General features: G+C 43.3%; 1 protein-coding gene across 10 annotated transcripts in view; it reads left to right on the top strand.

Moving 5' to 3' along the window:
- The window catches only part of NFIA (nuclear factor I A), a 255,928-nt gene that overhangs the window by 152,103 nt on the left and 76,587 nt on the right, over positions 1-27,238 (top strand). For all 10 annotated transcript variants that reach the window (XM_065673207.1, XM_065673199.1, XM_065673200.1 and 7 more), the window contains 3 exons: positions 11,242-11,316; positions 20,911-21,028; positions 23,544-23,671. In XM_065673207.1, the coding sequence (XP_065529279.1) occupies positions 11,242-11,316; positions 20,911-21,028; positions 23,544-23,671 (321 nt within the window). The remainder of the gene's footprint in view (positions 1-11,241; positions 11,317-20,910; positions 21,029-23,543; positions 23,672-27,238) is intronic.

Genomic DNA, 27,238 nt, shown 5'->3' with positions numbered 1-27,238 from the left:
GAGAGGGTGACACTGCACTGGGTGTCACTCTGCTGTCTGGACAGGAGTTGTAAGCCCAGATTTGTTGAGCACATGGTGTTTGGTGACAGTGACCTAATCAGCATCCATAAGCATCAAGTTTTGTTCTCTAGGTCTTGTGCAACTTGACATGTCCATAGACAAGTATTACCGTGCTTCCAGACCCATCCCTTTCTGTCTTCTCTGCCACTAGTATATCAAAGCTTTATTCCAGAGATGTACCTTCGTACCCTACTGGAGAAAAGCTCATGAGGTTCCTCCCATCTTTCATGCAGGGATCTCTGAGGGTGGCCCTGGTTGAACTTCATGAGTGCTGTGATGTGGACAGTCAAAGACAGGCTGTACATGTGTTGTCATGACCTAACTTAGTGGCCAGTCTTTTCACTGCCCAGCCACAAGGATAACTGACTTGTAAAACTCATGGAAATCAGTCTACTTGGAACTAAAAATTATCAAAGTTAGGAGATTATTGTTCTATACAAAGAACAGACTTTGTATCAGCAGCCTTTTGGAGAGAAAACTCCAAGCAGCACAATGGGAAGGGCAGTAGGTAAACAGAGTAACAAGATTTGCATGGGGTTTATTGTGAATTAAAGTTTGCTCACCAGTGGTGTCAGCAGAGGAGGTGCAAGAAGCAACTGTGAAGGGAGAGGAAAGCCTGTGGGGAAAGGTGGAGCTGGCTGATCCTTGTGTCTTGACTTCCATGCCCAGCATCCTTATTTTCCCGTCACATTTATATTATCTAATCTTCAGCAGATATTTCTACAGCTTCCATTATCGTGGTGGCCAGCCAGAGTCTTTTAAAAGTGCCTTGGTGTGAAGGGACAGGAGTGCCAGGAAGAGAGGATGAGAGGAAACAGCTGATAAAGTCACAAGGGTTTGTGTCCATATCACCCAGCAAAGTGGGGCAGGAAAGCAGCCCACCCTTGCCTGACCCTGGCCCCACCACTTCCTCCTGGATGCTGGGCTTTTCTAGAGAATTCTGCCGCATGCTCTGTGTATCTGGATTATTCCTATAACCATAAATTAACGTGCTAATTAAGCAAAACCAACCAAACAACCCTTTTCATAGCCCCCAAACTCTATGTCCACAGGGCTTGAGACTCCATCACTTCAGCCCTAAGCTGTCTGCAGAGTAACCTCGGAGGCTACATTTGAAGCTACCACCAGCCGAGGGAGGGTTTTATAGATCCTAAAATAATTACGGCATTGCTGAGCCTAGTTGTATAATTCCTTGGCAATATACTAATTAAAACTAGGTATTTACACACAACGCTTGTTTAAACTTAAGACTTATTTAAAAGAACCTGCAGACTTCTAATAACTATATATCCTGGCTTTATTGAGGACCCTGCTTTTCATGCAGATTGAATTCTCCAGCACTGTTATGAACATAAACGAGCCCACGGCTTTATGTTGAGGACTGAATCTTTCCAGGGCATCTGAATCATCCTGGTGTTTCATTTCACCATCTAAAAATTGGTTTTAAAATACTACATTTTATTTAACTTGCTGTCTTATGGCAATTAGAGATTGCTCTGTGTTTACTAGGAGCGGAGAGTCCAGCAGAGCTGAATGTTTTAATGTGATGAATAGTGTTAGGAGCTCAAAGGAAAGTCAGATGCGTGTCGACACTTATCAGAGCTGTTCTGCTGCTCAGAATGACTGTTCGTGAGACTTGTTTCATGATAAACTTCCTCAGAACATGATGTTACTGGAAAAAAAATGATCCACTCTGAGAAACACGCAGGTGACACAGTTGAGTCAGCAGCTTGCAGCAGTGACACAGGCTTACGTGTGTAAAAATCCCCACTGAACTTTTGTCTTCTGCATGTGTATCACAGCCTGAAAATCTGTCGCCACAAAAGCGTCCCGTCTCCCGCGTTCACTTGCTTGCTGTTTATCTTCCCACCGCCCCGATGAAGAGGTAGATTCAAGTCTTTAACGGCCACAAAACTTCCCTCTTTCATCAGTAATTCACCGTATAAGTGTTAGTGTCTCCAGTGAGTGCTGATACCTTTGGGGAAATGATAAACATGGAAAAAGAACAGACCGCTGTGGAAACCAGAAAATCCTACCTCCCGCACGAGGGGGTTTAATTACTGAAGTTGCAAGCATTTCCCCGTGCACAAGCATCTCGGCATTCATAGGTGGAAAGCACCTCATGCTGTGTTTGAAATATCAACTGGCTTTAAAAGAAGGCTTTGTGCTTCACCGTGGACCTTTCTTAGCCTCCTGCAGATGGTCCCTGTTGCTGAAAAGAGACATGACTTGTGAGACGGGGAGACCTCCGCGCCGTTTCTTCATGGTGCCTCTAATCCTCCTTTACACCCCTAAAGGGCTTCAGTCCTTAAGCCTTTACCCTCTTTCTCCTAAATATTAAAATTATTTTCCTGAGTGTCATACCGTATTAAAGCAGAATGAAAATGGGTTTAACAATTGCTGGCATGGGGCTTCTGTACAGCATGTGTGTCACAAATCATGTCACTTTTCAGCAATAGGGCTGCTGCCAGCGGGAGGCTCAGAAATGCTCATGTTAATCAAAAATTTTAATTTCAAATCAAATTGACAGTTTACACATGGTGAGAAATGCTTCTCACCATGTGATATTTCAGTATGCTACACTGGGCAAAATGGGTGCACTTCCCTGTTAAGAATTTTGACTGCAGTATCTGCAAATTTATGGGTTTCAGTGTATTGGGTATGGTGAGTAGTTGATCTAAGGGAGCCCCTTGGAGAATAGGAGACAGAAGGGTTTTCATGCAGCCTGGCACTGGTGAGCCGCTGTTGGCACATGCTGCTGGAGAAATGACAGGTATTCAATAAACATCACTATGGTTAAGAGGAAGATTTAAAGGAGGGAGGGGCTGCAGTGCTATAAACAGGATTTGAAACAAATGTGCTTATTTCAGCCCGTGATTAGTCTGAATACCAAAGTATTCCACACCAGTTTTTAAATATCCTTCCATTTATTTTCACACGGATGTTCTTCACACAATAATATTGATGGCACTAATGCTGTAGCTAAATCCTAATTTGAACTAGTGTAAACCCAAGTAAACTCTGCATGTATGAGGCACGCTCCATCAGCGTGAAGACCAGAACATAGCTCCGTGTCGTGCTTATGGCATGCAGCCCCAGCATCAGCTCCCACCAGACCTAACAGCAGCTTCCTAGAAGTCACTGGTCAGAATTCAGGAGGCAAATTTCAGCTGGCGCTTGATGAGGTACAAGAGGAGCAAGGACGGTTGATGGAGCGTGTGCGATCGGCCCCAGATGAACGAGTTGTAGAAATCAATGTTTTCAGGCTGTACCAGAAATACGATGCTGACATCAAAAAATGACCAGCTGGAAAGAAATTATCCTTACATTATTCTCCTTAGGAGGCTTATCAGCTCGCTGGGGGGTCCTGAGGTTAATGCAATGCCTAGCTCATGCCATTAGGGTTGCATTTTACAAAGGCCTTGCAGGGGGTAAGGCCCAGGGGCAGCACGACCCACCTTCTTCTATCTCCCCCCCTATTCCCTTGCAACGGGAAAAGGGTGGATGGGATGGTGCCCATTGCTGGCAGCCCGGGGAGCACCCTGCAGCAGCACATGCCATCAGCATTCCCAGGAATAGCAGGGAAACCGGGTGGTTTCTCTAGGCTCATTTGGACACTGAGTCATGCTTTGAACTGCGAAGCCAAACTGGCAATATCACGGCAGACCTTGGAGATCACAGCTGTCATTGCTCTTGTAACCAGGGTTGATAGGAAAATATGAAGATAAATAACTCCTTCATATTATTATTTTCAGGGAGGCAGGCTTTTCTTTTTATTACTCTTTTTATTGTTGGATGCCATAAATATTCCAGAATGATTATCCCAGGGTAGATTTCATCTCATTTACTTCGAAAGGCTTTTCAGGAGGCACATTATTTTATAAGCTGCCAAATGAGTATGACCATTTATAATGATTTTTTCTTCTTTTCTTTAATATTTGCTGTTTGGATTGAGGACCTGAAACAGAAACATGCTAATTTAAGACATCTGTTGTTTTTCAAGCTATAGGCCCCTATCGGTATTATTGCAGTTTATTTATCAAATTGGGTTTATGACAGAGAAAGAGATTCTAAATTCTTACCATTATATCAAAAACTGTCTTCAACTGATTTCTCACCCACATGAGCACTGAAAAGCACTCTGCAATGTTAGGAGTCATCAGAAATGAAAAACCAAACCAGACGTCTTAGATCTTGGAATGGTTTCCTTTGCACAAGGCCCTTACCATGAACTTGAAGGGCTTTAAGTGTTTCAGGGAGACCTTTGTCTTCAAGAGAAAGGAACTATCTGTGTGCCCTCGCTTGGGCAAATCCTGACATGATTGATTCCAACCTATGATCAGTTCGTTAACGGTAATAAGTTGCCATTAATTCCGCTATTGCTGTACTTAAATACCAAACGAGCTGAATCTCCTGAGAGCTGAACCTGCTGTGGATCCTTTGGTGACACAGCCAGCCTGATACCAGATTTTCTTCAGTTCACATTTATTAATATGCAACCAAAACGATGGTGCTCAATATGACACATACTGAAATAATAATTAGGCGTTGTAAATAGTAGAGGTTCTAAAATGCCCCGCATATGAAAGGCAGGGTGCAGTGTTATGTTACATGTGTTCTGATTCACCTTTGGAGAACGCCCATTGAGGCATGTAGGGTGGATTCCCTAGTGAAGGCATGAGAATCCTTTCTCTGAGCCACCTCCCTGCACCTTCAGATGTTGATTCCCAATGGCCAGCAAAGGTATACAGACCGCATGGAAAAGGAGCTGAACTTGAGCACTGGTATCAGAAGTGCACCAATGCAAGCAAGCAACCCTTCACGGTTTTACTGTCTGCTGGGAACAGACTTTTCAGCTAAAAACCAAAAAGGCAAGTCATTTACTGATGGTTTTGCATATTGTGAAGGGTTAACAAAACTTTCATTATCACACTCTATTAAGCCAGGACCAGGAAACAATTTCTAATCAACACTCAGATCTGGGCAGGGATTGTGCAGTCTTTTGTAGGAGGCCTCAGATCTGTGTTCTCTATTCTCACATGCTCACTTCCAGCTGTTGTCATTGAAATCCCACATAATCTCCCCGGGTCAAAGGGCAGTCATCCATGACTGCCGCTGTTAGGAGGTTATGCTGATTTCTGTTGTCAAATATTGGCCCTTTTCTCTTTCAATCACTCCCATTCTACTTTTTTTAACAAGAAAGATCCAGCCTAGAATTGTATTACATGACTTTAAAGTCTTAAAAGTGTTCCTCTATTGTACTAACACGACATGCCCTGGACGGTCTAATCCATCCTGCTATGGGCCACAAAGAAAGTTCTGGTGCTTCTTAAAACCTCAGCCAAAGGCAGGTAGGCGAGTGGAGAGAATAACGGCCTGTGTGACATGTGGCCCGGCAGTTATTTCATAAGCAAATGTGTAATTTGTCCAAGGTGAGCTATTGCCGTGGCATTAAAATTAAATTGGAAATAGCAAACTGAAATAGAAGTGGGAGCATTTGTCAGGGAGCAAGGGAGGTTTCTGTATCACCTTTAATGTATAATGTCTTGCTTAACTCTTCTATAAAAAGTCCGTGGATGAAAAAATGTGGTCTAATTTACCATTAAAGGTTTATCATTCACAAATTTAAATACGTTCACCTTCCAATTAAGCAAAGTGTAAATGTTATGAGGGTCTTGTCTGAAGCACGCTTATTCTATCCTTTCTTTTTCACTGGAGAGCAGATTAGGACTAACTCTGTCACTCCCATCCTCCCCAGACAGTGCAGCCGTAGAACCCTAATCTTTTAGGAGTCCTCGGGGTGATCCAGGTTCCCTCTGATAACATCCCCTCTCTCAAGGCCTGCATGTGCTGTGTGATACGGACATTAATTTTCCAATCAATATTATTGCTCCACGTCGTTTGTGAAACATGGGATTATCTAGATAGAGGATAAACCCAAAAGGAATGAAGTTGCACTTTGAGTAGAGAGGGCTTTTCTTTTAAGCAGGCATTTGGTTAAGATAATAGGCTTGAGACCCTAATTGATGATTACTATTTTAAGGGTTTAAGATGGCTATGTATAGTGGGATGCTGAACATGAAAAAGGCTTTAGAAATGGCTGCAGTGCTGGTCTGGGGGACTTGTGTGATTTCAAACCACTGAAAAGGAATCAAAGTCTCCCAAGAAGCTGTTCTGCAAAGCTTAATACACTCTCTCTTAGTAGTGGAAGAGAAATAACTGGATTTGGACTTTTCCGTCTTCAAAGGGGTAACTCTTTTCCCGGTGTTATTTAAGCTTGGGTTTTAGGAAAGCAGCTGTATCTCCATTTCAAAAATACCTTGTATATTTATGGTGCGATCTAGCTATTTTATAATAAAAATAACACTGTTGGCTTACACAAGGAATCCTGCTAATTAAATAACAATAATACCTTGAGCACCTTGAAAACATCTTCTGATATTCAATTAAGCAACAATAACCCCATGAACTTTAACCTATAGACCATATTCAGACTTTCTACATAAAAGTAATTGCATCAGTCATGATTTTCTCAAGCTACAACACGAGCTCTTGATTGGTAGCTCAACGTCTGAGACTCCTTTTTACAGCATTAATTGGGAAAGCAGACAATGCTCTCCCTGTAAACTAGATTTTAGGACGAAGGTTAGTTGCCTTTGTACACGTTTACTCATTGAAATAGGAATGTTTGCTTAATAATTCAAAACAAATAGCATTAGACAACAAGTCCTAATCCTGATTTCTCCTCTGCCAGTGTAAATTAGGAGAAAATGAGGTGAAACTCTATTTGATCAGTGTAGAAAGACTTGTTTAAAACTTCTTTGAGATAAGAATTAGGCTCCTGCAATTCAAGCCTTTTCTTCAGGCTTCTTCACTGGGATCTAAAAGAATATGGAAACTGCATTATGAATTTTCTCCCCAGTTGCAGCAGTCATCAAGTTATAGAAAGATGTTTTCCATGTGGTACTTGTTATGATAGGATGGAATCGCGTTTGTACACTACACTTAATGTGTGACTGGGTAATGACATGAGATTTACTAGTATCTTGATCTGCTTTATACAATTTGGTCTTATTAGCCTGGGGTTTTCCCTTATGAGGGAAACCCGATCATCCTGGTGAGCCAAAGTGAGGTCTTGCATGCTGAGCTAACTCCTAGCTGCACCTAGACATGGGGTGAAGGAATGGTTCAACAATACATTTAAATCCCTGTTTAACTTTGTCAGCCTGTCTTTATCCAGCAGGGCAAATAAGCATGTGCTTAAGTCGAGCATGTGATTAAAATTAAGCACGTGCTGTAGCTGCTTTGCTGAGTCAGGGCCTGCCTTGGCTAGCAGGTGACTTAATTTATACTCAGAATCCAGAAATGAGCTCTGTTAGTTTTTATCGAGTGAGTAAAAATTCTCTCATCCTCATTTCGAACACCTGCTTTACCACAAAATGTGACTGTCACTCAGAGATAACCCCATCACATACAGCAATTCCTGTGTCTTGTCTTTGGGATTTATAGCAGAAGTAGCACAGTGCAGAGATTTCAGTAAAGTGCCGTCTGAAAAGTATATCTTGCAAGCTTTCTAGATGTTTAACCGTCTTTTCAGTAAAGAAACTTGTTATTTCTAACACCTGCATATGTACTTGCTTGACTTTACCTATCTTTTTCTCAGAGTTAAGTAGAACAACCAAATTGATATATTTTTGCCTTTTGACCCCTGTTAATAGGCACAAAATGTTTACTTCACATATTTTGTCAATCCTGCTATTTCCCAGTCATTCTTCTTTTACATATCCAGCTTCTTTGTCATTTTGCTCTCATTTTCTTGTTGCACTGTTACCACAGCTCAGCAAAAGCTAGTCTTAGGATTGCGCAGTCTGAACCATCCATGCAAACCTTTAAACTTTCATGGAGTTCTCCAGAACTGGGAATTCGCAGACCAGCCATGCATCAAAATGAGTTCAAGATACAACCCTAAGCCAAGGGCATTGCTTTTATGGGTATCAAGGTATTATTAATGATTGCCAAGACAAGCCCCTGATTTCCTAATGTTTACAAGTAAATAACAAATTGGGAGAGTTGTGAAACCCACCTTTCATTTGTGAAATGTTTATTTTCAGTATTGAAGGATGAAAACCTAATCACTCTCGTTGCATGCTGTTGTTTAATGATTACTATTACATGTACACGCATAGAAATGTTCCTACAGAAGGAAGCAGACATTTCGAGTATACCCAGCAAAATAACAAAGTTAGCAGGCTCAGGCTAACTTATCCAACTCTTCCCATACCCTGTGGGACCCTGAGAACTAAAATGTGTTTAAAACCATTCTACAGCACTTTCATTTCTGGTTTTACCTGTTTTTGCAAGGTTAAGATAATGCAATTACACATGTGACTGTTATGGTTTATTGGATGATTGTCACTCTCTACAACTACATGAAAGGAGGTTGTAGTGAGGTGTAGGTTGGTCTCTTCTCCCAAGTAACACATGATAAGACAAAAGGTAACAGCCTCAAGCTGCAGCAGGGGAGATTTAGATTAGATATTAGGAACAATGTCTTCACTTAAACAGTAATCAGGCATTGGAACAGGCTGCCCAGGGCAGTGGTGGAATCACCATCCCTGGAAGTGTTCACAAACAGTGTAGATGAAGCCATCAGTGACATGGTTTAGTGGTAGCCTTGGCAGTGCTGGAGAAGGGTTGGATTTGATGCTCTTAAAGATCTTCTCCAACCCAGCTGATTGAATGATCTATGATTACAAAGGGCTGTAGACTTTCCTTTACAAAACCAGCCGAATGTCCTACCGTAGCTGTGATTTGATTTTTACTTCCGTATATGAATTTCACCTTCACTCTTTGTGCGGTAGGAACCTGCCTGAGTAATGCAGGTGTAAGTGGACATGGGAGCAGAGCCAGTACGGTGCTCTGTGAGAAAACCACACGTGGCAGATGTTCATAGCACTGCTGAATGCACTTCTGGAAGTTGCTCAGATACTGCCATGATGAGCACAGTGTGAGAAGTTACATAGCATAGACTGGCTTCCCTCCGAAGGGCTCTGTGGAGTAGTAAGCGTCCTGGCCCTGATCCAGCGAGGCACTTAAGCATATGCTTAATTTTAGGCACATGAGTGGTTTCAGTGAAGACCTAAGAGAATTATTTTTAATTCACAGATCATTTAATTCAATAGGCAGGTCTGCTGCAGCATATGAAAAGTAGATCTTCATATTAAAAATACTTAGGAAATTGTCAATGAACAAACGCTGTGTATGGCCAGCAACCATCTCTAAAAAGCAGAATGATGTAGTCATCACCTTTATTATGGTAAAATACAAAGCCCATCAGGCAAAAGCACTTCCAATCATCTCAGAGCTATTTCAAAGTTGAAAATAAGGAAAAATAAAAGCTCGTAGGAGCATTTTTTCATTTGAAGTAGAAAAAAATTTATTCTCTTGATGTAAATAAAAACCTTGTTTGCAGATTGAGGAAATTTGTTTGTGTTGAATTTCAGCATCAATTTCAATATTTTATAGTACATTTATCTACAGCTGGAGCATGACAGATTTGTGTATATTTATATGTTTGTGTACATAATACATATGTATACACACATACACAAGGATGCCCAAAGATATACATATACACAGTTTGAAAACTCATCATTATTGCTGAAGTATAAAAACATGCCTGATGTAGAAACTTGTCTCGAGTCTGTTAGCTTAGCGACTGCGTTCATCTGGCACCGGAGGATCCTCGCAGAAACAGGGAACTTCTTCTGTGTGGGAGCAGAATTCACTGAGATCTTGGCTGGAGATGCATGGCTGACCTCCTTCCAGATCTCTCCCAAACCTTTCCATGACATACGCCCTGACATACCATGTTTCTAGTAAAAGGAATACGAAATGCATTCCTTTTACTTCCCATTCTAGAGGTAGAAACAGCAATAGGGTATGTCGGGGTTTCTTTAAACAACCCCCACATAAAAGCAGGTGAACAAGTGTGCAGCTTGGGCTAGTCCTGTTGCTCTGGTCATTAGAAGAAGGGGTACAGGTATTGCTGGGATGAGGATGGGGTGTAGTGGGATATACAGAACGTAGGGAAGTCATGCTGAATCTGACAAACAATTCACAGCGGAGCAGATGGTGCCCTGCAAAACATTCAATAATATATGTTTGCGTGCTCCGGAATCAGTGACTCTAAGTAGGACAACCTAAAAAGGTATGCCACTTATCCCGTGGACAAGTAGGACTTTAGGGTTCTTTCCATAATCTCTTTATCCTGAGATTTCTCCTTTGACCCTGATTTCAAAAGCAGGAGGTCAGCCTGGCCCACTAACTGCAGACCTCTAATAGAAGTCCAGCTACGTCCCGCATGAACTGCTGTGGCCCACTCCACACACCCTGGGCTGCAGCTCCTTTTGTAATGGATCGTACTCCTGAAAATTCAGTGGTGGTAGGGAAATGCTGTTATGTAAAGTGTAATAACATTTTGATACCGAATGTAGAGGCATTCCTTGCACAAAGGAGGCGAGGATGGAAGCATATACCCTGGTACCTAAACACAGTCCAAAGCTCAAAGTTAATACTTTTCATACGCAGAGGTTTGTTTCTCTTTTCCAGAGCCAGTTTTAGATGTTAGAATATTTTCTGTTTGTGGGAAAGGCATTGATTTAATGTTTTTTAACCAGCTGCTATTTCAAGATTTCCCTAGTGCAGCCTTAGAAAAATGAAGAGTACATCTTTAAATCTTGTTTTGCTTGAATGAAAGGGTAGATAATCCTGATCAGATGTTTCTTTAGAGAATAACGTTTAAAACGATTATGGAACTTAGCTGTCCTGTCTGTTTCCTAGGTACAGTGTTTTCATTTCAATTGTGAAGTCATTAGGGGTCATCCAAGGTAACTGTTTATTAAAAGAGTTCTCTTTTGTTTCAGATTTCCTGTTGAGATGCTTTAACATGTAAAAATCTCCCTGCTGATGTGTCATGTTAGCTTTCCTAACCTCCAGATAAAAACCACAAAGCAGCCTACATAGCTGTATGACTAGTTACCCACCTACATAAACAATAATTACTGCTAAGTGGGAAATTAGATGTCACATTTTAAGTCTAAATGAAAGTAAAGTATTTGAGAATACTGTCATTAAATGCTTAAAGCTAATCGCGGTTCTCTCCCTCTGTTTGTTTTGTAGGACATTTGGGCTTCCAGGACAGTTTTGTCACATCAGGTGTTTTCAGTGTGACTGAGCTAGTAAGAGTCTCACAAAGTAAGTATCATTTTGGGGCTGGTTTATGTGGTTTCTGTGATCCCAGTTTTTTGTCTTTGATTCTTATTGTGCCCCTTCCTCAGTTCAAAAAGAGCATCTTGAAAATTGAGAGTGTCTTCTCCCAGCTTCTTGCTGGTGGATAGTGTTTGCGTGCCACATCTTTTAATGTGGGAAAATAAAATAGCATAATTTAAAAAAATTAAATTAAAAATAATAATAATAATTCTGCAAATTTGCATGTGTAAATTGATAAGTTCCTCTGGTACCTAGCTGAAAATGGGCAGACTCGGTATCAGAGTGCAGAGAAATGCCCACATTTAGCTGCCAGATCCCTTGCAGGACCCAAGGACGTGCATTTTGGTAGAGGTATTTTAACCAGACCTCTAGAAACGACAGGATCTGGGCACATAAGCCTGGCAGTTTTCTTATGCTGCTTTTACAAGTGGTGATCATCCATGCCGTGGGTACGTGCATTTGTATGCCTGCAAATTGATGAGCTCGTCCATAATGCCGACATCTGAACCAGCTTCAGCTCTGATAATCTCAGTTGTGCAGGGGCATACATCTTGACTTTGCAAGGCCTGCATTTTTCATTAGCTTTATGGAATTCTGTCTTCTAGAAGGATTTGTTTTTTGACCTTTAAAGAATGCTAATGCCCCCAACATGAATGACACATTGCAGCATGATCATTACAGGCTTGTCAATACTCACTAACAACAGTGAATTAAGCGTACCTGTCACCACCCTGTTCCATTGATCAAAGGTGTATTGATTGTATTTTGCTATGGCATAATCCAGATAGTCCAAGGAGAGAGTAAACTAGGGCCATAGGTACTAACTAGTCCTTTGGGGGTCTTTTCTGCACCTAGTGTGCAGCTACGCAGTAACATCACATTGTCACCCTTTACCACCGATCCAGGTGAACCACTCAGCTGCATGCCCCTTTTAAAACCTAAGAGTTTGTAACTGATCTCTTTAGCACAGACAGTGGTAAAAGTGGTTCTCCTCCTAGACAGCAGGAATATCTGTTTGTGTACTGGCTCTGAGCAATGTAGTTTTAGGCTTTCTGGGGCTGGAATCTAACTGGCACAAACCTAGCAGAGAAGCTGTGGGTTTGAGTCAGAACACAGAGTTTCTGTAAGGATTTTCCTGATTTATTTCCTCTTCTGGAAAGACTTGCACTAGCTAGGAAATTGGCTTCGTATTTGGAACTAAGAGAGCATGGCAAGTGCGCGATACATGAATGTCAGAGTTATTTGCACTGGGGGGAGAGAGAGACAGAGAGAGAAAAAGTTTGTGGCAGACATTTCTCCTGAGTTTTCTTCCCTGACAACTGGTGGGAATTTTGTGAGAAGGACAAAGTTAAGAGGACTTAGAAGTCAAGAGGAGGTGCTGAGTTCTCAGCACATTTGCAAATCAGTTCACTTACTGCAGTGCTTAAATAGGGACTTTGACATCTAACTCCCTGCACTGTGGACACTCGCTGGTACCTGCAGTTCTGGTGGACAAAACCAGGTTATCACCCGTCTTTGAACGGGCTTTTGAAACCCAAAGGATTCACCCTCCCCCTCTGCAAGGCATCCCACTTCACCACAATCTTATCTTCACCGTAGGAACCCTACAAACAGAACTGCCTCTGGACTCTGTCAGCTGTGCTTCATGTGCGCACAGGACAGGCTGCTCAGAAACTGCCTTCACAGCCAGCCCCAGTGCCAGCCTCCCTCAGAGTCAGGCTTTGACCTGAGAAGTATCGTGTTTCATGCTTATTAATTTTCCATGATACTTTATTGTAACTAAACTAAAATATTATGTATCACAAATCCTAGCATTCAGCATGTTTTGCAAACCAGGAACTGTGTCTGAGATGTTCCCTCTGCTTGCCAATGAAGTGCACCACCTCCAAGGATGGGGCACCTGCACGTAGGAGGAGCAGGACAAGAACATCATCATAAATAAGAAAGAAGATGTTGGTGGGCAAAATAAAAAGATTCAGCTTTAATCTGTTCCAGACACAGGGGGGTTGCACTGTTTTTCACGGGCTCTTTAATAATCCTGGGAGGTCAAGACCTCAGTTTTATATCCTGTCTACAAGCCAGCACCTCTACCAAAAATAGGGTCCCCAAAGCATATCGGGATATCACTTCAGAACTGACTCAGAGGGAAGAGTGCCAGCAACTGATTTAGCTACACTGCTTTTGATAGCACCCTGGATTTTCCTTGGAGATGCCCCAGACATGTACTGACCAGCTGTAACCTTGTTTACTTTACGAGGTCTGAGAAGCCCACAGCCTGACATACCGTGGCTACCCAGTAGGATATGTTTAGTGTAGAGTCTAGCAACAAATTCCCAGCAAAGGCAGTATGAATTCGCCTACTCATATTCAAAGAATTATTTAGCATAACAGAGCAACAATGTAGTTGCTGCACATTTACTTGAATTGGCAGGCAAGGTCTTCTGAAGAGTGTGCTTTTCAATATAACCCTTGTTGGGCTGTCTACGTGTTCCCGTGTCTTGATTTGAGACCAGTGTGTGCGTTAGTTTCACATTGGGGTGCTCAGCTTATGAACAAACATCATCCAGACTCACTGGCAGCTATTAACAGCCTGTAGCTTAAATAATCAAATGTCCTAAGTCCATTTTCTTGGGTTTACTTTCCAAAACTCATTGCCCCTTCCAAAGCCATGATGGCTAGGGAAGGAACAAGCCTGCCTATCCACAGTGGTCCCTCACGTTCAGTTTCTGCTCTTTTCCTGAGTGTGAGCTGTGTTTGCTTTACAAAGAGGTCATCTTTGTGTATGCCCACTGTCATTTTCTTTCCCATGCTTGCTTTTGATAATAAGATCACAGGCCCATAGAATAGTTTGGGTTGGAAGGGACCTTCAAAGCTCATCTGGTCCAACCTCCTGCAATGAACAGAGACATTTTCAACTATACGATTCTATGATTCTATGATAGAAACAAGTGATTTCCCCCAGTTTTAACTGGTCTGTGGCTGCTGTTACCTGAGATTATTCCTATAAAATACTGTTGGTAGCAGTTATGTGCCACATTTCTTTAGTCAAGTTCCAAGAGGTCCACATGACAAGGAGTCCAAGTAATAGGCAGTTGTTTCCATCATGCAAATTTTGGGAATGAATTAATCAAGTGAAAGGTCAGCTGTTAGCATTATCTGTCTTACCCATCAGTGCTGATGATCACAGTTCCTGTGAGCTATTGAACAAGTCTAGACTGCTTTGGTAATAGAAACTTGCTTTCTTCAGTCCTGCAGATGCAGATTTACTTTCGAAGCGCTACCCAGCTACTGAATCTTGCAGAGCACAGTAAAATAGAGAAAGTATAAATTCCATCTGAAAAACAGATAGACCCCTCTCTACACCAACTGATGTGGATATTGCAGACCATGCTGTCAGTTCTACATTATAGCAGGTGAAGGGCATGAGCTCCTTTCTAAGTGTCGTCTGTCACCACAGGTACTGGGGGGACCCCTTCATAGAATCCCAGACCGGTTTGGGTTGGAAGGGACCTTAAAGCTCATCCAGTTCCAGCCCCCAGCCATAGGCAGGGACCCCTTCCACTGGAGCAGCTTGCTCCAAGCCCCTGTGTCCAGCCTGGCCTTGAACAGTGCCAGGGATGGGGCAGCCACAGCTTCTCTGGGCACCCTGTGCCAGGGCCTCAGCACCCTCACAGGGAAGAACTTGTGCCTAATGTCTAATCTAAATCTACCCTCTGTCAGTTTAAAGCCATTCCCTCTTGTCCTATCATTACATGTCCTTGTCTCAGATAGCAGAGACTTCATTCTTCCAGCTCTAGAGAGCCTTGGGGTGACAACAAAAGGCTCAGAAGCCGAAGCATTGGAGATGAACAGGTTTTGCAGACTCACAGTGAGCTGTTGGCTAAGCAAAACCTTCTCTCTCCCTCCCCTTGTTAGGAAAATATTCCACTGACTGTGTGCAGCTATCTGCAGGGCACTGGAAAGTACCCTCTGCAAAAGGTGCCGGCAGAGGGGTGGCTGGTGCCAAGCCACCACCAAGTCTACATACAGTCCCGCAGAGGCTGGGAACAGGGAGAGAGGCATGGGGAAGGCTGTTCCCCTCTTGGCTTTGAGTCTGCACCATGTGCTCTTGGTGCAGAGAGCTGCTGGGAAGATCTCCTCCCTTGGAGGTCCTTCAAGCAGCCAGATAAACTGCACTGCCCAGGATGTGAAGAAAGATTTAGGATTTATGAACGTTCGCTAGAGCCAAATCAAACATATTTGTTTTGTGCTGTGTTATTTGTCAAAATTACATCATTCCTCATGCTGATAAACAAGGGAATTCTGACTGCGCCCTGGGCTGGAAATGCCACGCTTTGAGTTTTAAGATGATAGCTGTGCGCAGTAAGGAGCTGCATGGAGCAAGTGGGGTGACTTTCAGTCCTTCTAATGAGCCAGTGAAACCACAAGCACACAAGCATACGTGCAGTTACTGCTCCTGTATAAACACAGAAATGGTGCAGTTAGTTATGCCTGAGACAGTTGCACTAATTCCACAGGTAAGAGGTGCTTTTGTGGCCAAGGCATTCTGGAAAGCTTGGGATCCTGCAACACCAATGCTGCTGGGTGCCAGACTTGGTTAGCGGCAGCTTTAGCAAGAGATTCAGGGTTTCAAGCTCTCCTTGGCATGAGGCAGGCAGACAGAGGGTAGAAATTAAAGTAATTGCTGCTACTCTAGGCATGGAGTGTGGATGTGACAGAGGGAAAACAGCTTCCTCCTGCCCTTCATCCACTGGCCAGGTAAAGCCAAAGCAAACTGCAGGGCAAGTCATAGAATCATAGAATCCCAGCCTGGTTTTTGTTGGAAGGGACCCTAGGGCTCATCCAGTTCCAACCCCTGCCACGGGCAGGGACCCCTTCCACTGGAGCAGCTTGCTCCAAGCCCCTGTGTCTTACCTGGCCTTGAACACTGCGAGGGATGGGGCAGCCACAGCTTCTCTGGGCACCCTAGAATGTGCTGGGTGCCTATGGCAAGGTGTGGGTGCAAGGGGCAGGGAGGACACTGCTGCCTTCTCGTAGCCCAGGAGAGGAGAAGACACTCTCCTCCACGCAGAGCACGTGTGTGGAAGCGTGGGTGTAATAAAACAGCTCACTCTAAACAGCAGCCTGTATGTTTTCTGCTATACTAAGCATTACAGGAGTGAAGGTAGTTAAAGTCAGCAGCATGAAAATTAACATTTAAAAAGATACTCCATATTCCTTAGCAAAGCACTGCAATCCAAAACATACTGTGTGGGCCTGGGTATGAGAGGAAGGGGAAAAAAAAAGATTATAATAAAAAATAGACTGCAGGCATAGAGTGAACAGTTGCCGTGACCTTGCCTTTTGTATGCCATTACACAATTCAATGGCAGTCCACTCAAACCTTGCTCTCGATCAATATCCTATTAAAGCAGCACAAAAAGTCTCTATAAACTTAGTGGTTTGCTATGTTTATAAATGGAACTCAGCATAATTAGATGGTCAATAGCAGGCTGTACTTGTAATTTTAAAATGAACATCACACATTTCATATCTGTTGTAGTCGCCACAACCTCTTTGAATCTAATGATACAGTGTGTAGGAAACAAAAGCCTTGCAAGAAAAAGAGCCCAACACCCAGCTCCCCTTTCCCCTCGGCGGCTGCAGCAGCGCAGTGTGTTTCCCTTTGTTTATGGAGTCACAGCACAGGAAAAAGTTTATTAGTCAAATGTCATGTTTCTCCCATTTAACCTTAAACACATTATCACTTCGCTGCAGCGTTACTCACGTAATGATCTTAGTCACATCCCAGCCCCTTTGTAAAAATAAATACATAAAAATGGAAAAGAGAGAAACTTAATATTAACATGACTGAAAACTAGCGCCGGATTCCAAGGAAGACAAATGCCAGCCTGGCTGGTTTTATTTAGTGGGTTTCCTGCTCTGTAATTCAATAAAATTTTCAAAACAAATATTCCAATTGGGTTAAGTCAGAGGGATTTTTGTTAATTTTTCTGTTATTTTTCTTGCCATTCCGGCTGAAGATCTGAGCTAACAGGCTGGCAGCGGAGGGAGTAGGTGATGCTGCCCCGTGTCCCTGGCAATAGCACAGTGCTGGTGCTCAGGAGAGGGACCCACCTTCCTCCTCCTCCTCCTTTTGGGCAAAATACCTCCTTGTTCCACTCAGAGTGAGCAAAACGTGTCCCATCTGCACAAATGCCAGCAGCTGAAATGGGAGCTGAGGCTGGCATCAGTTTGTTTGCATAGAAAGCCTGCAGACATCACTGGGTAGTAGGGGAAGAGGGGTTCTTCCTCCTCACCCCCTGCCACGTCAGGGCCCTGGGTCAGATGAAATCTTGATGCCTGCACATAGATGGAGACTATTGTTTTGACTCGCAACTGCAGTTTCTGACACCCTTTCCTGTTTGGGAGATGTTCCTGAACCATCAGAAGGTCACATTGCTGCAGAGCATTTCTTCAATGAAGAGGTTTAATTTAGACAGTTTGACCACAGTTTGCACCACTTTGATCCCTTTGCTTACTCTCCAGAGTGGGAAATCCTGCGAATAGATGAAAGTGTACCCTTCCCATCAGCTTTCTGGGCACATGTGAGGTGGACAGTCCACAAGGCAATGTGAAAAGCTGTTAGGAGCAGGTTGGATGCCTCCTGGCCACTCTTGTGGGCAAAACACAAGAGTGAACAGAGGAGGCAGATGCCAAGCAGTGAGCTCCCCACAGCCAAAGCCTAGCACAGGAGGTGTGAGGAAGCTGAAGCAGAGTGAGAAAGCACACAGGGCTTCAGCCCAGCCAGGAAGAGGAAGCAACCTTCCGCCATGCAGATTGAAAACATTAACCTCTTCCTGACAGTCTTGGGCTGGGCTGTACACATCGGCACATTGCTGTGCTTTGTGATAGTTAACTGTGAGCAAAAGTATGAATACCCTCTGCTGAAAGACAAGCGTCAAATATGTGCCCATCAGGCAGGTAGGAGAAAGGAGTTCAGAACCTGTGCAAGGTTTGCCAAACCACTTTTAGGGCCAGAGACCTTGAGCTGGTTGTGGCAGGATAGTGGCTCCTGCGTAAGAACTGCCAAAGGGTTGTAGGTACTCACTGCCGTAGGCTAGCCAGGCACTTTAACCTCTGCTGCTTAGATCTCTTGGTGTATATTAGAGATTGGGGTAGTTCTTTAACCCTCAGGTTGCAAACAGGTTCTTGAGCGGTTTGGCCTGTGACAAAGCATCCTTCATGTTTGCTACCCCGGGCGGAAATTACTGTGTGATTAGCCCTTTCTACTATGTGCTAAGTTTACACAGCGTTAGCAATACATTGTTCCTACCCCACCCCTACTCTGGAGATACATTTCATTTTCCTATAGGGCCAGTTCAAGGCCTGGAACAGAAACAACCAGGATTCGGGGAGAGAGCTATCAACAGAGGCAGGAGGGAAAGAGAGAAGCATTATTCACAGACCAGTTTTTCTTCCATATCTGTTTGGAATAAAACTCTTTCATAAATTTTGCAGTGCCTAGGAAATTCATTGTGCCTCAGAAAGAAACGGTGCTTTAATTTAGTGCTTGCCTTTTAATGTTCCCATTTGGAAAATAGTATGCTTAACCTGTAAGTAAGGCTTTGGTAGGTAGAGGGTGCAGAGGAATTGATCAGCAAAGGGTTTACAGAGCACAAATCTGTTTGGCAAGGAAGTTGCTGAAAACTGTGGAGTAGATGCTGCAGAGAGTACCTTTATGATTGATTTCCATTCAAGTCAGACTGACTGCAGTGTGGTCATTTTTCTAACCCATAACTGCTCACACTGCAGCAGTCTGCTATCTGCAGGGTGTCTGAATTATAGCAGCCCATGTCCGTGTTACCTTTTACACAAATTACTTACACCGGTTTCTTTTTCCATGCAAATTCATCAGTTTTACAGCCTCTTGTAGCTGCTGTCAGGAAACTGTTGCAGAAAGCACAAATTGATAAAACCAGTTCATTTTACTGTGCTTAATGTTAGTTTCTTTTTGTTAACACGCCCTTTCATATATACCCAGTGTGCAGGAAGTGTGTGATAGCTAAGAGAAGATAACAAAGGATTTGAATGTCCTTGTCATAAATTACTTCCCAACTTAATTCCTTTTAATGATCATTCCAGATTTTCTCCAGTTTTAATGGCGTTGTGTATTTTCCATCCCATACTTGAAATCCGTGGATATCGAGGCTGTTCCCTTTCTGTCTCAATGACGTTCTTAAAAGATCCTTGCCAAACAACAACTAATTGTCTTATGGGGATGACGAGGCAGCTGCAAAGCTACATTATTCCTCTGTCAAATCTGACATTGTGAGCTCCTTAAGACTTAGGGTGAAGTACTGGCCCCGCTACAGTCAATGGCAGCACTGCCAGCAGGCTGTGTTTCAGCCCAGACATGTTAGCTGGGCGATAGGAACGATCCTGTCTTCATTTCCTCACTCCTGCCCCATTGGAGTGAAAGATTTTTTTCATGTTTGAAAACAGGCCAGGTTCTCAGACCAAAGATTAAACTTGGCTCAGCATCCTTGGGTGGCATTGAGACTGCTTCGCCTTTGCTGCTGTGAATCAGGGCTCTCAGACAATACATTCCAGGCCAAGCTTGTGCGTTTTATTGTGCAGTACGTCCTCTTTCAGATGTGTCTGAAATGCGGGAGAAAATCATCATCTGTACTTGTTAGCTCCCAAAGTTGTATTGTCCTGTGGATGTGGTACCATTTGCTGCACCGTGGCATTTCTTTGTGCAATGCATTATCTGTTGACTTTAACATTAAGCTGCTCGGTCCTTTTCTGTTCCCAGAGTTCATAGGCTTGTGCCTGCAAACTTCAGGGTGTACAGGAATTCATTATGTTTTAATGTAAAACCAAGGCTTCAGGACAGGGAAATGAAAGGTATTCATAACTTTTACAGTAAAACTTGGGTGCTGGATAAGGTAATGAGAGGTGAACAGTGGAAGCCAACTGCTGGAGAAAAGTCTTTGAAGGTCATATATCTCTAGCTTTGATTTAGCTGGAGGAGAGGCCAGAGGAAAACTCAGATGTTCACAGGCAGAAAAGAACTCAGGTTTCTCATTTGCTTTTGTGCTTTCTCCAAGGAGCATTTGTAACCTCTGTGCTTGTGGATGTACATCACGTACATACCAAAGGTCCTGAGGTGCTGTGTATTTCCCTGCCTATACTGCTTATAGATTATGCCAAGCACACTACAGGGATGATGCAGCCTATTTGTAACTATGCCAATAGTTGCAATGTTGTCCTAAAAGCAAAAGCAACAAGTTTCATTAAATGTTAGAATTATATTAGTAGAAAAGCAGTACTTAAAGAAAGCCTTGCCATAATTGCTTCATTTTAAAAAAGGAGGAATGTTAGAAGGAATCTATCTCATAGAACATTGTATTCTTGATAAAATTTACATCTTCTTGATTGCAGTGCCAGTTACCATTAGCATTTCCTAATTTCCTCGTCCCACCTGTTCTCATCGTGAAACTAAACACACTCATGAGGAAGAAGAAAGTGATTTTGAAGTGCAATTCATGCCTTATTCACATGACTTACTGACTGCAATCTCTTTTGTTTCCCCAGCACCGATAGCTGCAGGAACAGGCCCTAATTTCTCCCTCTCAGATTTGGAAAGTTCTTCATACTACAGCATGAGCCCAGGAGCAATGAGGAGGTCTTTACCTAGCACATCCTCTACCAGGTAATTTAATCTCTGCCTACTACCAGGTTACTTGGAAACCCAGGCCAGCATCATTACTCATCTGGGAAAGTAACCATTAAATCCTTTGACAAGCTGTTCGGGGGCCTCAAAATGTGGAGCTGTTTCAGGCTCACGGAGCTGGATGTTCAACTGGATTGCTGTTAAAGTTCTTTTTATAAGTACAAGCTTGAAGAAAAAACTGCTGCATTGACTCGTATAACTTCTGGCTCGCGTCTTGGTGTACTGGGAGAAGTTCCACTGGAACTGCTGGAGTTCCACTTGTGGCGGAAGAGAATTTGGAGCATAGCGAGATGTGCGGCTTTGTCCTAGCAGGAAAGAAAAGACTTAAGATAGACTTGTCTTCAGATAAAATGTTATCTGTGAGACTAACATTGTTTTAGGACCTTGGCCTATAATGCATTTTAATTTTCATACAGCACTTAGAAATCTGTGAATCAGCCACTGGAAAACAGTATTATTAATGCAGATGACTACCCAGTCGGATTTTGATTTTGGCTTAGATGCCAGCTATCAAACAAGGATACTTCTTGATTTTTTCCCTTTAACCATCCATGAGATTAGATTTATAAACAAGCCCAGTCACTCTAGTAGTCTTGAACACCATTAAGAAACCAGATTGGTTTTTTTCTTGCTCCCGTAGCCAAAAGAGATCACTCATTTCAAAGACATGACAAGAAAATCTGACTTCAGCCCAGGCTTCTTTTACTTTTTTGTCTCAGTCTGCAGTGCCCCAGCTTTGCAGAGAGCAAGTACATGTGTAAAAAGTCTCTATAGTTTGAATGTAGTTGTTTTTCATTAAAACCAATCAAACAACAACTTTAAAGACAGACTCTTCGCAAGAACTTCTCCCAGTTTGCAGTGACTGGAGGAATATTCTAGATCTTGCACTTAGTGTGCACATTACGGAGCTTGGTGACTACAATTCCCAATACACATCAATTAAAAACTTTGTGCTCTGTCTTTTTTGTGTGCAAAACTTCATAGCCTACAGTGCTCATCATTAGCACCGTTCTCAGGTAGAATTTACTTGGGACTCCAGAAGCAAAAAAGTGAGGTTATTAATGTTACTTAAGAGCCGAGTTGTTGCTCTTCTGTTCTTCTGCAAATAGCTACCACTGATAAGGAGCTAATTATAAACAGCATGGGTAGTTAATAACTTGGTAATATGTTTGTTTTCCTCTCATTAGGCTGTTCCCAGTCAGGAAAAAAAAGTAGTCCTTAAATACACAGACTCAGCAGAATGATCAGGCGGTAATTATATTGTATGCACACAATTTCCCCTATTGACACATAACAATTCTCTAAATTAAAGAATGGCCAAACCTGCATTCCACACATACCACAAGACTTATTCTTCCTGTTTCTCACAAACTGATTTTGCATACCCGCCAGCTCCTACCTGTGCAGCCCTTCGGGCGGGGAGCTGCGGGGAGGCTGCGAGTTTTAAACCGATACAAACTGCAGTGGAATATTTTATGTCTGTTAAATATGTTCCCCCTACACAGAGGAGCCTGTTCTTGAATGCTTCAAGTCTTAATAGAATACAGATTTGGGGAAAAAAGTGAGCTGACCCAGCCTTGGAAAAGTACTTAGAAGAGAAATTCTCGGTAACGTCCCCACGCAGTCTGTGCAACTCATTATAGAACACAGAGCCAAGCTGAGTGTCTTTGGCTTTGGGTTCCTCTCCCTGCAGAACTACTGGAGTCTGAGCCAATGGCCACCAGAGACCACTGAAAGGGCTCTTCTGTCTCCTGAGCCTTTGGTGAGGGAGGTGCGGGGCATCACAAGGGAGTGCTTTAGTACTGACACTGGCCAGAGAGACCTGCTGGGGCCTTTTTATGCTTGATGGCGTTCAGCTACAGAGTAAAACACTTGTAGCATAACATGAACATTTGAACCAAGAATGGATTCCTCCATCATTCGCTTCCTACATTTCTTCTTACAGGACTGAAAGCTGGGTTAATTTAATGGCTGCAGTTAAAAGATGGAAAATATAAGTTTGAACTGATAGTTTGTCTTTCAGAATAACCTGTGGAAAAAAATATGACAGTTAAAATAAGTCTTGTGTGTCATTACTGTACTCATTCAAATTGCAAAAATCACGCCATACAAATTAAATTCTTGCCTTTTTATTGACCTCTGTGCATTATGAAAAATGTCCTACTTTGTGATCTGTAGAAGCCTGAATGTTAAACTATCTTTTAGTTATGCTCATGTGTGCTTAGTGCTTCAGTCTGGACTCTGTGAGAGCTTGTTTTGTATCTCACTGAAGCTTTGTCATTGGTGACGAAGCAAATCAGAAACAAGAAGTGGATGCTGAGAGGCTGAGTGGGCAGGATGGCTGTGAAGGACCCACCTTCCCCTTCTCAGGGCCCTGAATCTGCTATAGTGTCCATAACCAAGTTAGTCCCAGGTAGGGCTAGCAAGGTATGTCTCAACAAAAGTGCCTTTGTTGCTTTCCATACATTCTTATGCTGTGTTTTTACCTTCTCAGCTCCACAAAACGTCTCAAGTCTGTGGAGGATGAGATGGACAGTCCTGGTGAGGAGCCGTTTTATACAAGCCAAGGGCGCTCTCCAGGAAGTGGCAGCCAGTCAAGTGGATGGCATGAAGTGGAGCCAGGTAAGCCACGGCTTTCAGGAGCCCGAGAACCTGATCTCCAGTTGCTCTGTTTTTGTTATCAAATATGCTGAATTCTGTGTAGAAAGGTGATCAGTTGTAAACATCTTGTAACTTCTCCTGAGAAAAGGTCAGTCTAATGAAAGTGTTGTAGTGGTTTTATTGCTCCTGCAGCTGTGAATGTTTCTGTAGTGTGTCACTTCTGTGTTTTGGACAAATATCTGAAGTATTTAAATAATGCAGCAAAAGATAGGAGGTCTTTTTCTGTCAAAAGCCCCAGATTCAACTCTGGGATAGCAGTGACAATCACTTAGCAAAAAGCAGTACTTGTCTGGGCTGTGCCCTACAGTTATACTGTTTAAATAAATATCCGTAAACTTATAGAAGGTAGAAGGACTTCTCAAGCATTATACAACACTTGAGCTCACTTAGTAATGACTTTTAAGAGACTTACCGAAGGAGTTGTTTTATTAATCTGTAATACCATGAAGTGTGATTGGAGGCTTCATATCAAAATAGATATCTCTGGGTGTTACACTTCGTAAGGTCTAGGAAGCAGCTCTTGTGCCTCTTCTCAGTTAATTTTTGTGTGTGATCTTTCTTGTTGATCATCTTTTGGGTTATGTTATGTTACATACTTAACTGTCCATTGATCACTTATCCCGAGATCATCTGGGTGCTTAATACTATCGGAAATACTTTTCTGGGTCAGTGCTACATGCGTAGGTGAAGTTAATGCTTCAGTTTTGCTTATGGCTACATAATCAAATATTTATTGCCAATAAAAATAACAGAAGTCTTATTTGTTAGATAAAGGCAAGCAGGTCTTTCACCTTCAGCCTCCCAGTGTTTGAGAAGGCCCTCTAAACACCCCAAAGGGTCTTTTGCAATATGTATTTTTTTTTCCTTTCTTGTTTGTTTGGATTTAAAATAGTATGGGTTTGAGTTTGTTTTGAAACAACACATGCTTGTCCAGGGCACTGTGTATAATGAACTATACAGCACCGAAAAGTAAAATCAACCTGAACAGCATTAAAATCAGTTCTGTGGGCACTTGGCCAGCCACCTATATCCTTCATCATGTAGGAAACATACCCACAGCTTTCTCTGGAGACCCTGTCAAACAGCTGTCCTTTACAGCATGCCCAGAAAGTCACCAAATTTGGGCTATTCCAGACTGGGAGGGGACTGATTCCCGTGCCTGGGAGCCCTTGGAGGATCCCCTGCCAGCTGCCCTCTCTCCTCTAATGAGGAGGAGCCAGCTTGTGGGCCCTTATTGACTGCAGATGTGGCACTTTGGCAGGAGGAGAGGGTGGACCTGCAGGCAGACAAGTGCCAGGCTCCCCGTGACTGCCTTGCCGCCGCCGTCCCCAGGGCTCTGGTGCTTTCAGTGAGGTGTCCTGCTCAGTAGACACTAGGGGCTGCTTCCTCCATCAGCTCCAGGCTCCAGATGATGTAAGGCAGAGCTTCACCTTGTGCTAAACTAGTCTGCTCATGGAGCGGCAAAACCAAGAACAAAAGCTCATCGCCCATTGAAAGGGGGAGATCACAACCTCCTCTGCAGACACAGATGGCTAAAAGCTGACTGGGTCACTGCTTCTACATCATTGTCAGATGGGGGGCTAACTCCCCCGAAAATTTGGGGTATTCTTTGTTAGTGACAAATGTTCTCCATTTGTGCAACAGCCAGAGCTTGGCTATTAATTTTGCTGTCGCTTCTGGTGGTTTTCCCCACATGTGGTCATTACCTCTGTCTCATCCAAGTCCTCACTGGATGGTGGCTCTGAGCTGCTCAGCTGGACAAGAGAAGTACCTAAAGCCTTACACCTCCAAAGCACGTCTGCCATTCTTGGCACCACTGGGTGCCCATCATGGAGATGTCAAACTTCCTGAGTTGCTCAGAAAGGCAAGAACAAGTCAGAGAAGGTTCTTCCTTCCTCATGACCTTCCTCACTTACTACAGAAAACTCCAGATTCTGCTTAGTCTTTCCTGTAAAATGGCAGAAAATCACCTCACAACATCAGGGCCTCAAGCCAGGTACCAACTAGATACAGCTCAGACTCACCGAGCTATCTATCACTGTCACAGCTAGGAAGAAAAAGCTTTATCCTGCCTGTGTGCGATGCACTTACAAACCATCTTTATGCTATATCCCACAGCCTCACCCCAATTCTTCTGCTGTGGCTTTCAAGCAGCCTGTCCTCTGAATTCATTGCCTCAGCTTCTCTGTAAAACAGGGTCACTGCAAGAGCACAGCTGGCAGAGAGATTACCTAAAGAGCAACAGCTCATCAGTGGTGAAGGACAAAACAGTACTGAAGAGTCCTTCTATGCTAGGGCAACAGGGTGCTTGCCCCTGAGGGACACATCCTGCTGTGGTCTGTGCACAGTGCCCTGCCTTACCTCAGAAATCACACGTGGGTCTGCTGTTAGCATCTGTCCCTTTGGATTTGACATGGGTGCTTTATCTCCAGAAGTGTAAAATGTTCTATGAGTCTTCAATGGGGCATCTGCCTAGAAAATATATTGGTCACCTGAAAGCCGTACAAATGATGTTAACATCCCGTATTACCCAGTGGCTCACCGCAAAGCTCCTCTCTGAGAGGGGATCTTTGGAGCCTGGACCTGTTTCAGATCCATCCTTTGCAGCGTCTTTCCCTTCCAGAAAAAGGCCTTGCCATTTATTTAATCTGCAGTCAAAACGATGGCACAGTTTTGACATAGGATAATCTCAGAGCTTCAGTGTTTTGGTTTCTCCTCAGCGAAATTCACAGTAGAAGTTTAAAGACTAAAACCATCGTTTTGTTTGACTTGGCACTTCTTCCGTGTGGCTCACTTTATGCTGCGTGGGATAATGCAGGTATCGACCGTGCAGAATGCTGGTGGTTCAGAAGGCAGGCTGAAGTTTTATCCTGTGCTGGCAGAGTAGCCTAAGCCAGGTTTCCAAACTCCATAATTAAACCCTGTCCTTTGGGTTACCGGCCAAACAACAGGAGGAGGAAGTCAGACCAAGAAAAGGAAGCTTAGACTTGTCTGTGGGATGGCTGTTCTGGCTGGGAAGGAAAGTTCAGAGAGGAGCCAGCAGCCAACCTCCCAGCCCAGTAGGATCCACACCAAAGATAATAATATATCCTTTGGCTTTATTGCCTTTGAGTAGATTGCTTCCTCACAGGAGAGTTAGATTTATGCAGAGATAGCTTCTTGGCCTATATGCCTTGACAGGTTTATGGGAGCGAGAGGATGAATATTCTGTCTGTGTGTATTGCATTTGCTTAATGTTGAGGTGTGCACATGAGAAAAAGTGGGGACTCCAGTGCGGTGAAGCACCCGTAAACTTACGCACACGTAGAGACAGAGCAAAGTGCTCGTGGCACAGAGACTGTGAGAGGGTGGTAGAGAAAGGTGTTGCCTGGGACAGCGCATGGAAATTAAGTTGGAGAAATGTCACACTTGAAAGAGAGCACAACGTGGAAAAGAAAGGGAAAATGAGAAGACAATTTTAGACCATACAGAAAGGGGAAAGTATATAGGGGAAAGAACATAAAGAACAAACACCAGGAAAACAAAGAT

This window comes from Lathamus discolor, chromosome 3, assembly GCF_037157495.1.
Source record: "Lathamus discolor isolate bLatDis1 chromosome 3, bLatDis1.hap1, whole genome shotgun sequence".
NCBI classification, from domain to species: Eukaryota; Metazoa; Chordata; class Aves; order Psittaciformes; family Psittacidae; genus Lathamus; species Lathamus discolor.
Note: the sequence above shows the minus strand (reverse complement) of the source record. Positions and strands in the feature narration are given on the sequence as shown.